The sequence below is a fragment of the Pecten maximus genome, chromosome 11 (genome assembly GCF_902652985.1).
Source record: "Pecten maximus chromosome 11, xPecMax1.1, whole genome shotgun sequence".
NCBI lineage: Eukaryota > Metazoa > Mollusca > Bivalvia > Pectinida > Pectinidae > Pecten > Pecten maximus.
Window position 1 is genome coordinate 16,506,988 of NC_047025.1, and position 14,041 is coordinate 16,521,028.

The window sequence follows — 14,041 nt, forward strand, 5'->3', positions numbered from 1 at the left end:
GAGGGGCTGGTGTGTTTTAACACATACAGTTATAGACACTAGTGGATCTGATAAATCTGATTAAACATATTGGTACATGTAGTATTTCTGTACAATCACAGCCATAATGAGCCTTCTACAAAAGTCTTCATCTGACAAATAGAATAACACAAAACTTCCTTAAAACGAAAGTTTTGTAATGGACAGAAGTCATTCGTTCATCTAAAACATTAAAAAATATCATCTTGAAATATTTCTTATTGTATCTCAAAAAACAATTTATCATTTTCAAACAATCGTGTGGACATTGCTGTGAAAGGTTTTTAACTACTTCTAATTTTCAAATAGATATTTACAAAAATTTGATTACCAATTTGAAAAAAATTAGTCCATGTCTTTTATTATAAGGAAGTTTTACACTTCAATAATAACTTCATAATAAATACCTCACAAACTATAATACAAAACACATTCTCACTTTATTGTAGATACACTGGTATTGTTAATCATTAATATACATTTCTATGTTGATAATAAAGCAACTGACTTTGTATGAGGACGTATTACAAACATTTTATACGGTGACGGTAAACTATGTGTAATCTCTGTGATAAAAGCACTTAGCAGCCAACTCTATACTGGAATATATGGGAGCATTATATTGGAATAAAATTCAAAAGATCTGTTGATCTTAAAAAAAAGTATCCTCATGTAGGTTCCTTTGATCATAGATATTTGTTTTTTTTATATTCATCTGTGTCTGTATACTGTTATATCTATAATAACATGTAATATTTGCGGGGGATTAAATTTTGCTATATTCACACTCATTAATTCAATGTGACGTGAAAAATAATACCCAGGGAATATTTAAATATCCATACAATTGTAAAGAAGTGTTTACTGTAGAATGTTTACAAATCAGTGATGCCCAAAATTTAACATCCATGAACTAGTATTTGCGCCATGAAATTTAACAAATATACAGTTACTAAATGCATATGACATAACACCAATGTAGAGTAATGAATTTATTTCATAATTATGAATATTCAAATGTTATGGGGATACTACATGTTATAGTGTACGAACCTTTTATTTGTGCTCGTTAAAACTGATTTAGCTATCAATGTTGTGAGGATTGTAATGAGAGTAAAGACCAAGTTTGAAACCATAATACACAGTATCTGTGCCAAACTTTAACGATAATATAAATAACACATATATAATTAAGGACAATTTTATCAAACAAAATACTGAGTAACATATCTCAGACATCAGCCATATTGCACCAAAACACGTAAAAGCAATCTCATTCTCCAATAACAATCAGGTCTGCAACCATCTTAATTAAATATATGTATGTTGATTCATTTAGACAAACAAGTTGAAACATCTTCCATCTGATATAGCAAGCAAAGTTAAGGCTACTCATTTTTTAAAATTCAAATATTTTTCAATATCTTAAGAAACAAAACCTTAAATGAAAATTAAGAAGATTAAATATTTGCAACACATACCTCACAAATATTGACAATTTTCTGTACTTTGTGAAACCAAACAACATCAATTAAGCATTATCACAATCCGCAATTAAGAAGTAGTCAGCAGGAAAACAAAATTCTTTCCACAGGAAAAATCATTTAATGTATTTCAAAATCATTCTAAAACTTATCCGATACACATATGTATCTTAACAATGCACCAAAATACCTTCACATTAGGCCATACAAAATACGTATCTGTTTCCAATCATATCTTGGAATAAAACAAGACAGGGCGACAGGTAAATTGTTAGAAAAGTTTGAAGATATCAATTATCAAATCATATTTTCAAAAGATAAATTACATTATGTAATTATAACAATACCTAACTCTATACATACCCGATAATGATAGAGTTACCAGAAACATGAGAAGTCTTTTCGGCCTTTTTCAACCCAGATTTGACCTCATTTTAGATAAGGTTATAAATGTATTGGATAATTAAATAATTTTATATATTTAAAATAAATTATCAACAAACATAACAAGTCATTAACATATAAATCATGAATTCAAGTTACCAGTTACTTGTTATTTGTCAAAACCAAAGAAACAAATATCATCAAGGAAGACAAATCCTATATTACGGTGTCAAAGCAAGGTAAAGTACTGTACGGTTTCTGTAAGTCTTATCAATGATTGAGGTTTGAGGTTGAAATATAAGGCAAGATGCAGACTGAGTACAATAGCATATTTTGAGCCCTGGAAAATTTAGGAATGAAAGATTTGACTACGGAAGATGGATATGGACAAACAGATGAGGGAACCTAAAGCGATTTTTATAATTGGTTTTCATGCTGTTAAAATCTTCTTCCACGGACTGTTTCCAACCCATTATCATTTACAGTCAATTAAAATTGTACTGTCAAATATTTCCTTTCCATAGCCTGGTCTTGAACTCCTGATCCCCTGTAATCACTTAAAATGACTGAGTTCTTCGAATCAGTATCACCCTTACCAAGTACATAACAATAATACATTGTAGGGTAAAACTACAGTTGATCTATTCACTGTTAAAGGTGGGAGGAGGGGAAGGGGGGATACAATAGAAAGAGTTTGTTCATATATACCTAAAGGAGAGTATATTTACATATATTAAATCTTTTTTGTAGATAGTTTATGAGTTTATGACATACATTTATATGTATGAGTCCAATTCATAATTCTGACATAAAACCTTAATTACTGATAATTCAATGCCTTGTTCTATATTATTCACCATAATCAAAAAAGCCTGCAATCTGTAGGCTTACAGTACAAAACAGAATAAAACATCAAAAAAAGTATCAAAATGGCATGAAAAGCACTTACCAAAAAAAAATTGGTAAAGTTTGTTCTATAATAGTAGAAAATTTTGAACAATTAAAATATATCTTGCAATCAAAGTCAAGTCTGTAGTCGATAACATGGGGTATGGTTTCCTCGGTGATCAACATCAGGTACATGTTTTTACGCAGCCGATTCCACTACATTGCTGACCTTCATAGCTGCGAAGTATATCCCCCGTATCATAAAGATGAGACCAGTAAGGAAGGCTCCTGGAACAGAGATTAAACATTTATACCGACACGACACATTTAACTGTAACTTGATTACAAAAGTTGGAAATGATAAATCTTAACACAAAAACACAAAATCAAATAGTCAGGAACTTGTGTAATCAGTCATGAACTTGTGTAATCTTGTGACAATGCAATCTATATAATTACCATAAACATTAGTAGGTTTACGGTGTTTTAAGTTAAGTTGGGCCCTAAAATTTTTTACTATATTTGTAAAACACTTCAAATTATTAATACCAAGGTACTTTACATATACAATTGAAAGATTACATTAATATAGGCCAATACAAGTCTCTCTGCCTGTAGTTTTCAATATGACTTACCTATCCATACTGTGTAAATTCCACCACTTTCACTTGCCAATTCATAGGTACCGACCTGGAATTTAATTATCAAAAATTTACATACAGAGAAAATTATGTCAAAAAATTCAAACTTTAACAAGTTTTTATTGGATATCTGTAAGACTGATCATTTCTCTGCTTTTTCCTCTTAATCATCGGAAAACACGCTGAACATGAATATAAATATAAGAATGAGCCATCAAGAACTCTTTATGGAACAGAGTTAGGAAACTTCAACTAATACAGGTAGAATCTATTAATTAAAAATGAAATTCAAGAAAAATGCATGAAGAATTTTCTGAGAAGTTGTGATAACAAATTTAAACTGACAAAATTGAAAATAGACGACTGTTGGCCATATTAATTTCCATTAGTCTCCAAATGGTTTTAAATATCTATAAAGTACTTTCTGAGAAAAAGAGATAAAATTAATCTTCAACTGCCAAAATTCAAAATGGCCACCTGTCGGCCATGTTGTTACAAATCAGACTTATCTCTAAATTCAATATGCAACTAGAGACCATTGGGAACCTACATATAAATTTGAGAAAAATCCAAACAGTGCTTTATGAGAAAAATCAGCAAAATGATTTGTTTACAGACAGACGTACAGACATAGACATTTGATGGTGCAATCACCTTTAATCTTAGTATCATTTCAGAGGCTGAACTGGAAAATATCTTACCGTGACCCCAACTCCAGCTCCTAAGAATACCAGTCCAATCACAAAGCAGATGGTTGCCCTTCGTCTGGCATATTCTGGTCCCACAGATGACCTAAGATTTAAATACATATAACAATAGAGTCATTGGTGACTCAAAGTAAATCCTCCTCTACAATTATATGTCTTACATATGCAGTTATATTTTGTGTTGAGAGCAGCTGACAACATACAAGTGATCTCGTCCCTGGTTTCATCAACATTCCTTTCAGTTAAGGAAATTCTGTTACTTAAAATTTTCCAGAGGAAAACATCACAGAATTTAAGGAAAGATCCTTAACTCAGATTTTTCCCTTAAATCTAACAATGCTTTCCTATGGAAATTTTAAGTTTTAAGGCAAGTTCCTAACATTCCTTATGTTGCTAACACTGATGGGCCCTGTTATGCAGAAAATCACTTATACATATATTTAGTAGAACTCTTAGACAAGGCAGATAAAGAATAAAATCAGATTCATAAAGAGTTTGTTTAAATTTAGATTAACCACAGACATAGGGTTATTTGAACAACTCAATCAGGGATCATCAACTCAAGATGGTTTACAAACAAATATCTAGGATTTGGATGGGACATTTTTTTCCCTTGCATACTTACACACTCCTACAATGTGGACATCTCGCTAGCAGGTTAGATCCCAACGTGTTGAACTGTAAAACAGAAATGGATTCCTCATATGCATTCAACATGGCACAATGTGTTATATATACCTGGTATATCACTTTATTATGGTTCAAGACATTTAGCAGCTTGTTCCATGTATAAACAGGTAACTGGTATTTATCAGTTAACTGTAGTAAAGCATGTGTATAAGAATATATCTATAGAGATACATGTATCTAGTTTTGCATTAATTATTGAGAGTCAATCAAAAATTGATATAAATGTAATAAAAATATCAATTCTTCTAGGAGGCTAATGGTTATATCTAATCACACTGACTTCAATGTATTTAACATTTAAAAGACTAGATTTCCCTGTAGAGTTCCAATTTTGGTTTGGTTTGTTTTTGTTTAACTGTCCTAATATATTTACAGCCAGGGTCATTTAAGGACGTGCTAGGTTTTGGAGGTGGAGGAAAGCCGGAGTACCCGGAGAAAAACCATCGGCCTACGGTCAGTACCTGGCAACTGCCCCACATAGGTTTCGAACTCGCAACCCAGAGGTGGAGGGCTAGTGATAAAGTGTCGGGACACCGTAACCACTCGGCCACCGTGGCCCCGTAGAGTTCCAAACACCAGTCATCAGCAGAATAAGATGACATATTGTTATGTTATGTCGGGACATCAATATTATAATAATTATATTCTTAATTCAATATTTAATGTCATATAAACACTGTCAGACAAAGTAACACTAAATGAGGTACCCACCAAGTAGATGTCACCACAATGGCCACACCGGATTCTCTGTGTCCCGGGAGATCGCACTGATACTGTGGAAATCATATTCCCCAAGGTGATGATTCTACGACTGAAAAGGACAACAGTTCTGAATACTGTAAAAGTGGATATTTTCGCGTGTGAAAATTTTCGCTTAGCTAGCTTCCAAAGTGTTCGCAGTGTGGATATTTTCGCGCCGTCAAGATTTTTTTTTTACTAACTTGTATCTGTTATATTTAGTATTTTTATGTGTTAATATATTCGCGCGTGAAAATTTTCGCGGAGATTTACTGATAGCGAAATAAGCGAAAATTTCCACACCACGAATATTTCCACTTTTACAGTATGTCATATCAAATAACTGTGGAGCTTCATCTATCTAACGGAAATTCAAACAAATGTATGAATCATTATGGAATTGTAGTTACCAGTTTGGTCTAGGACAAGCGATTCTTTGAGCTGTACTTCGACAGATCAGCAGGCAATTGCAAGGACATCGCACATACTTCTTACCAGGTGGAGGTGCTTTGATTGGCTGAAAAATGTTAACAACAAAATTACAAAACAGAATTCACTTTGGTATAGCAGGTATGTATGTATCAATAGTTTCTCAATTATAATGTACAAAAATGACATTGGTGAACTTCATAATTGATGGCTTCCAGAAAGATTTTATTGATTATAGCTATGTGTATTACCAATTAAATTAAACAAGCAGCGATGAACACATGATTTGTAATCGGAAGAATGCATCATAAAGACAACAGATCTGTTAGTTAGAATGGAGTAAGGGAGATAACTCACTGTGGCCTCCTTACACACGGTACATTTAACAACATGCTGGTTTGTTTTTCCTTCTATGTTGATGAGTGCCTGGCACACTTTACAGTTCACCATAGGAATGCCCCCTTGGGCTGTGGGGGTATAAGGGGGAGGTAACTCATCAGGGCCTATTGGTGGGACAGTCACATTGTCTCCTGATGGACCTGAAACAAAACATTTCATTAAGTAATGATGAGATCCCATCACAGAAATCAGAGCAGATAGAGCAAAGAAATAAAGGAAAAACCTGATCCAATTCAAACATAACTTCAAAGAAAAAATAAATAAATGTAAATTCTGCATTAAAAAAAAATTCTGCATTTAAAAAAAACTTTAATTAAATTAGACCATGCATAAAGTAGAAGAAAAAAGTAAGATATTTCCCATTCATAAATTTACCATTTAAATTTCATATTGAAATTACCTGAAAACTTGATTTCTTTTAATATTTTACAACAGTTGCAAAATGAATTATATCAATTTATATCAATCAGTCATGTTGGCCCAGATGGAAGAGGTGTCTAAATGTGGGAGGAAATCATCAAGGTGAGAAGCAAGTTTGTTACTACTGTGTAACAGTGCCATCTAAGACTGCATGCCCATTAAAATAGCATGAGACATATACACGTGTTTACTACTGTCATTTCAAAAAATAAAAAGATAATGAATATCAAAAAAATTTTTAAAAAAAATGATAGCCTGAGGTGTTTGAAGTATTTTCAGTAAGTGTTTAGGGGAACTTTATCGAATGCTTTACTTTAGTCTAGGTATACGTAGATAGCATCGATGTTTTCTGCCTAGTGTTCCCTTGCTTCCAAAAGATTTGTTGTACAGGATTTCCCAGCTCAGAGCCTGTTTCTGTGACGAGTGAAAAGTTTTATTACTTACTTTCTTAGTCTTACTTAGTTGTTACTAAACTCGGGCCTATAGGCCTCTATATCCAGATCCAAATCTCTAGAATTAATTGATTCATCATTGTCACTTCTGGTTGATATAAAGGATATATGTCGTATTTTATGTTTGTGTTGTCATTATTCGTCCTATATTTGTCCAGTCTGTTTTCAAATCAGCCAAGCGATGCTCGCTGTACAACTTCCTCTGGTAGCGAATTCCACTCATTTACAACCCTGTTTGAAGAAAATACTTCCTGATGTCCTGTTGGGACCTCATTCCCTCCAAACTATATGAATTTCCATTGTATTCTTTTGTTACAATTTCTTTTTATCAGGTTAGCTGATCCCTGTCTGTCATATAAGCTTCTAACTATCCTGAAAACCTCTATCATGACACCACAATCCGCCTGTAATCCAATGACGGTAAGTTTATTTTTTTTCATTCTTTCCTCAAAAGTCATGTTTCTCATCCCTGGAAGTAATTTTGCGGCTCTGCTCTTTTGATATCCTGTATATATGACAAATAGTGTTGACGGACCAAGAACACTTCCCAGAGGTATTCCACTTGTAACTGATTTTCAGCTTGATGTATTCCCATTTACAAACAACTGTCTGTTAAAAACTCTCTTTTCCAATTTCTTGAGTGTTCTGAAAACCCATAAGCTTCCAGTTTTCAAATTAGTCTTCTGTGTGGTAATGTGTCAAATGCCTTCATAAAGTCCATTTAGTCTACACTTCCTCCCTCATCAATTACCGGGGTATTTCAACAGCTTAAGGACTGTTGACCTAACTTCGATAAAACCATATTGCCTTGAACTTAATAATTGGTTATTGATAATTATGTAAGATGACCCATCACTCTTGATCTCACTTATTTCTCGATCAACTTTTAAATCAAACTTGTTAGACTCATCAGGCTAAAGTTGCCAGCATTATTGTTTGTCTTCCTTCTGAAATATTGCAGTAATTTTTGCTTCTTTCCATGCCTTTAGGATCTGTTCTTCCACCAATGACTAACTGAAAATTATTTTTTATTAACTTATCCTTTGTACATTGTCCGGTCCGCCAAATTTACTCACATTTAAATCCTGTATAAGTTTCCCCATGTCCTGTTCTGTTACTTTGATTCCTTGTCTTCAATCTTTCCTTAATTTCTTTATCAGGAAGTTTATGTATTTATCCATCTGGTTCCTTTGTAGATACACTTGTAAAGAAATCAACATGTATTTGTCTGCTCTCTATCAGTCTTTACAACATGCTTCAGTACCCCATTTCCCTTCAGATGCAATTCAGCTATTCAGAGATTTTCTCATTGGTTTTGGAACGAAGCATCCTTTTTGTCTCATTTTGGGAAGAAAATTGGTTATTAAAATTAATTAGGAAAGATTTTTTCAGGAGTAAACTGCAAATTTGGGGAATTTGGCTTTAAACTGAAATAATTCCAATTGGGAATGGTGCCCATTAACGGCACCAGAAAGCCCTCATAAAAAGCCCTGACTATTACTGATTTAATGTTAGTTTTGGAGTTTGCATACATTCTAATATCTAGGGTGTTTGTCTTGGCCTCTTCAGCAATATTTTGCTCCCTTGTCTCCTTGGTTATTTATTTCTATAAATCTTTGCTAGCATCTACATACGTCTTGCATATTGCTTTCAAAATACTTGTGCCAGGTGGTTGTTTGTATCTCTTCATAATATTCTTTACTGTTATGTGTTTAACAGCAACTTCAATTAATTTTTTCAGAAATTTGTTACATCTGCAATGCCATAAGGAATGTCTCCCAGTTTATTGATAGTTCTTATCTTGTCATGATCTCCTTGAGTTTTTCACTGGTACTTTAAGTTAATTTAGCCATTATCACTTTAACCGAATACAATGTTATTGTCCACTTATTGTCCATGTTTTCTATAATTTTGTCACCAATTACTGAATTAGTCTTTGCAATATTTTCCCCGATATCGATGTCAAAATATTGTTGAATATTTTGTACGGTATTCATTATTTGAAGTGAACTTTAATTCACTTGTGTGAAAAGAAGGCCTCCAGATCTAGCTAGACTATATGTAGGATATCACACAACTAAACAGTAGTCTATGTACTACAATACAGAAGTAGGGTATCGGTGATACACAATCCTCACACGCAATTCAAATTTTATCTCGAGTCGACAACGTTCAAAATTGATACCAGTCTGTCATAAAACGCTTAAACAAATATCTTATTCTAGTAATTTACCTGGTGTCGCCGAATAAGCTGGCGGACTCCCCATTCCATGAGGATCCTGATTGTTTACAAGAAGAGGTTGTCTCTCACTTTCGTCCGCCATCTTCCTCGTTTACTAAACTCATGTGATAGATCATGTGACCATAATGAGCGTAAAACGTCATGGTCTTGCGCAAGTCCGAAATTTCCTACTATGTGATAATCAAGTTTTATCTATATCGAATTGTACTGAAATGTGTGAATTATGTGTGGTGTACACTTAATGATTAAAGTCCATAGATAACCATAACATGAAGTGATTGGTACCAAATATCAAACGATAGGCTAACTAACTCGTATACAACCAAAACTTCAAACGATAGCCGTAACGTTACGGAACCAAGATATCAAACGAAAGGCCTAATAATCCGTCCAACCCAAATATCAAACAATACACAACCCAAAATATCAAAAATAGGCCTAACTAATCCGTCCAGCTCAAATATCAAACAATAGTCTACACAACGAAAAATATTAAAAGATATGTATAACTAACCCGCCCAACCCAAATATCAAACAATACACAACCTAAAATATCTAACAATACACAACCCAAAATATCAAAAATAGGCCTAACTAACCCGTCCAACTCAAATATCAGACCATACACAACCCAAGATATCAAACAATACATAACCCAAAATATCAAACCATATACAACCCAAAATATCAAAAAATATTCCTAACTAATCTGTCCAACTCAAATATCAAACAATACACAACCCAAAATATCAAACAATACACAACCCAAAATATCAAACAATACACAACCCAAAATATCAAACAATACATAACCCAAAATATCAAACAATACACAACCCAAAATATCAAACAATACATAACCCAAAATATAAAACAATATACAACCCAAAATATGAAACAATACACAACTCAAACATCAAACGATAATCTATACCGGTACACATCTCAAATATCAAACGATATATTCTATACCGGTACACATCTCAAATATCAAACGATATATTCTATACCGGTACACATCTCAAATATCAAACGATATAATCTATACCGGTACACATCTCAAATATCAAACTATAATCTATACCGGGACACAACTCAAATATCAAACGATAATCTATACCGGTACACAACTCAAATATCAAACGATAATCTATACCGGTACACAACTCAAATATCAAACGATAATCTATACCGGTACACAACTCAAATATCAAACTATAATATATACCGGGACACAACTCAAATATCAAACGATATAATCTATACCGGTACACATCTCAAATATCAAACGATTTAATCTATACCGGTACACAACTCAAATATCAAACGATAATCTATACCGGTACACAACTCAAATATCAAACGATAATATATACCGGTACACAACTCAAATATCAAACGATAATCTATACCGGTACACAACTCAAATATCAAACGATAATCTATACCGGTACACAACTCAAATATCAAACGATATAATCTATACCGGTACACAACTCAAATATCAAACGATAATCTATACCGGTACACAACTCAAATATCAAACGATATAATCTATACCGGTACACAACTCAAATATCAAACGATAATCTATATCGGTAGACATCTCAAATATCAAACGATATTCTATACCGGTACACAACTCAAATATCAAAATAATAATCTGTCGTTTTAGAACCAAAACATCAAACAAGAAGCAATCGGTACAGAATCCGTCTTACATTAATACAATATATGACTATGGAAAATTTCTTCTTTACTTAAATCAAATACGGATGCGAGTCATTGTATTCACGTTTGCCTGTGTTAAAACTACTGCGGTAATCCACATGTTCCTCAAATGAACTGTACTACTGTCACCATTTTCGTTGTGCCATATCCGTCTGGCCATATTTCCATATGGAATGTTATGAAATCCGTGTTTTCGAAGAATGCGCTTAATTTTAACTAATCAACGCAGAACCATCAAGTAGGCATACGGTTTGAATTCGAAGCCGCGTCACAACTACTTTCCATATCCTGCTGCGTACAAACTGTACGCGAGAAAAGTGTCGGTGTCGTACTGTTCAAATAAATACTTATAATTAATTTATTCAGCGTCATATCAAATTAGCAAATAAAACAGCAAAAGTGATTTCAGTATCATTTGGACGAAAACCCAAACAAAATAGCTCATTTTATGGAAATATTTTTGTTTATCTATTTATGATAAATTTGCGGAATTTCCCGACACCATGCAGTGTCTGTTTGAAGAGCCTGTAAACAATCGTATTCTGTGAGTATTCGAAACTTTAATTGAGAAAACGTCTTGAGCCTTTAAGGTTAAAGGTATGGAATTAAATATATGGATTGAACTGTCTGTCAGGTGGAGGTGGTCCATGAAACAAATATCGATATATTGAGCGTTATTTCTTGATAAAACAACCAGAAAGACACTTAAATCCTTAAAGAAATCATATGCACAAACATTTGAATGTGCACAATCATTTCCTACTGATGCAAGAAGCTTTAAAATTCACAATGGCCCGCCTATACGCCGTGTCTCAGCATGATTTTGCAGATGTGATGTAGCCTGTTTCCGATATTACTACGCCCCCACTTTCCCCATCCCTTAGCTTATCCCTATGTTATTTTACCTTGGGCTGAGTATGACGGCGGTGCCTCGTCGTAAACCTCCATCGTCCCGGTTTGGTCAGTGTTTCACGGGATGGTGTGTAATATTTTCACCGTTATCTTGTCGGGATTGTCAGTATTATCAGTGTTTTATCTATCATCACTGTACGTATTTAATGTACGGCCAGGTGGTATATAGGCGGGTTTACTTTATAGCATGTATTTGCGCGGACTTAAATGAATATTGACTTTGGAACAATATAAAAAATGTCACATTTGTATGGTCCCGGCGTTCAAAAAGTACAAAATTAAACATTTGAAACGCTAAATACCTGTTACTTAAGTGTCATTCTTTCAAACCGACAGGTATTATGTAAGTTAAGGGTTGTGGCACATCGCCTTAGGATTGAAACAGGACGGCACACAAAGCCCTTACTGTAAAAATAAAAGCGAATATGTACATACTCTGCTCTACAAACTTAGCTGAAGATGAAAAACATTTCCTGTATACTATTTTATAACGAACTTAGAAATGACCTCACGCAACCATTCTTCAAAAGATATCCAGATTTAGCTGCTTTAGCGAATGATTCTAAATGTATCAGGAAGGTTACCAATGAAGATGAAACTATTTTAACAACTGTTACCAAGTTTATCATTAATGCCTTTGACAAAAGAAATTGATTGAAAGATTAATCGTTTAGGCAGTCCATTAGGCATACATGTATACTAGAGTTTGCAATTTATACTCTTTTCATACCCTTATTATTATATACACCAATTTTTGACCCTTACAAGGCTGTACTACAAGACGATTTCTACATGTATATACTTTTGTTTGGTTTGTTTTTGTTTAACGTCCTATTAACAGCCAGAGTCATTTTAGGACGTGCTAGGTTTTGGAGGTGGAGGAAAGCCGGAGTACCCGGAGAAAAACCACCGGCCTACGGTCAGTACCTGGCAACTGCCCCACGTAGGTTTCGAATTCACAACACAGAAGTGGTGGGCTAGTGATAAAGTATCGGGACACCTTAACCAATCGGCCAGCTTCTATATATTCAATACGTAATGCAATACATGTATAAACATTATCAAATTTCGAGCTTCCACTTCTAGATAGTATCTCCATATGGCGTATGCATAATATTTAGGTTACCTGTCACTTCGATTGTCAACGTTATGCCAAAAGCCATGCGAGAACCGGCCAATCAAATTGATTCAAGTAGCAAATCCGTGCACATAACAAAGAATGATTTTTTTTTTGTGTTTGAAGTATTGGTCAAAGAAAAGTGGTATTTAGAAATTAGTGGCATAACTATGTAACTCCTCAGCATCCGCCATAACGTTCGAATGTCGTTTTTGATACAGATTTCTTTCGCTTAATTACTGAAATACACACGTCTAATTGGCTATTTGGCATTTCCAATTATGAATCTCATACGGAGCTGATTACTAGCGTCTTTGGTTTGAAGGAATGCTACTGCTACTATCAGCATCCTTGGAGGCGTCTGAGAATATTACTACTCTTTTCTCCAAAACCTCACAGACTGTGTCAGAAAAGTATTGTCTAGGGACAGAACATGAGCCATTCATTTCGTCGTTCTTCTAGTAGAGGTTCATCTCAATCAGATGATGATCTCACAAGGTAAAAAAAAACAGTCTTCCCCACAAAATCAACGGATCTTCAAAACCTTTGGGGTCGTAGATACCATTGGTAGTTGATAGGAGACCCATTTATGTGCAGGTCTTTTTAGACGACCCTCGTGCTAAAGATAAGTGAGTCCAATGCCAGATTCCAGTAGAGTCCAAGACTTCTTTAAACCCATGGACAATCTGATCAAGGTCTCTAATTCACCAGCTGAGTCATCTGGCTGGACACTTTATCACTAGCCCTCCACCTCTGGGTTGCGAGTTCGAAACCCTACGTGGGGCAGTT

At 34.2% G+C, this 14,041-nt stretch overlaps 1 protein-coding gene across 1 annotated transcript; it reads right to left on the bottom strand.

Moving 5' to 3' along the window:
• Positions 1-439: 439 nt before the first annotated feature.
• LOC117337259 (type 1 phosphatidylinositol 4,5-bisphosphate 4-phosphatase-like) lies at positions 440-9,612 on the bottom strand. Its single transcript, XM_033898150.1, has 8 exons — positions 9,484-9,612; positions 6,337-6,518; positions 5,961-6,067; positions 5,524-5,623; positions 4,748-4,800; positions 4,117-4,207; positions 3,410-3,464; positions 440-3,062 (listed from the first exon to the last, which is right to left on the bottom strand). Exons 1-8 carry the CDS (start codon positions 9,572-9,574, stop codon positions 2,974-2,976), a joined length of 768 nt encoding a protein of 255 aa, XP_033754041.1. The 5' UTR covers positions 9,575-9,612; the 3' UTR covers positions 440-2,973.
• Positions 9,613-14,041: the final 4,429 nt, after the last annotated feature.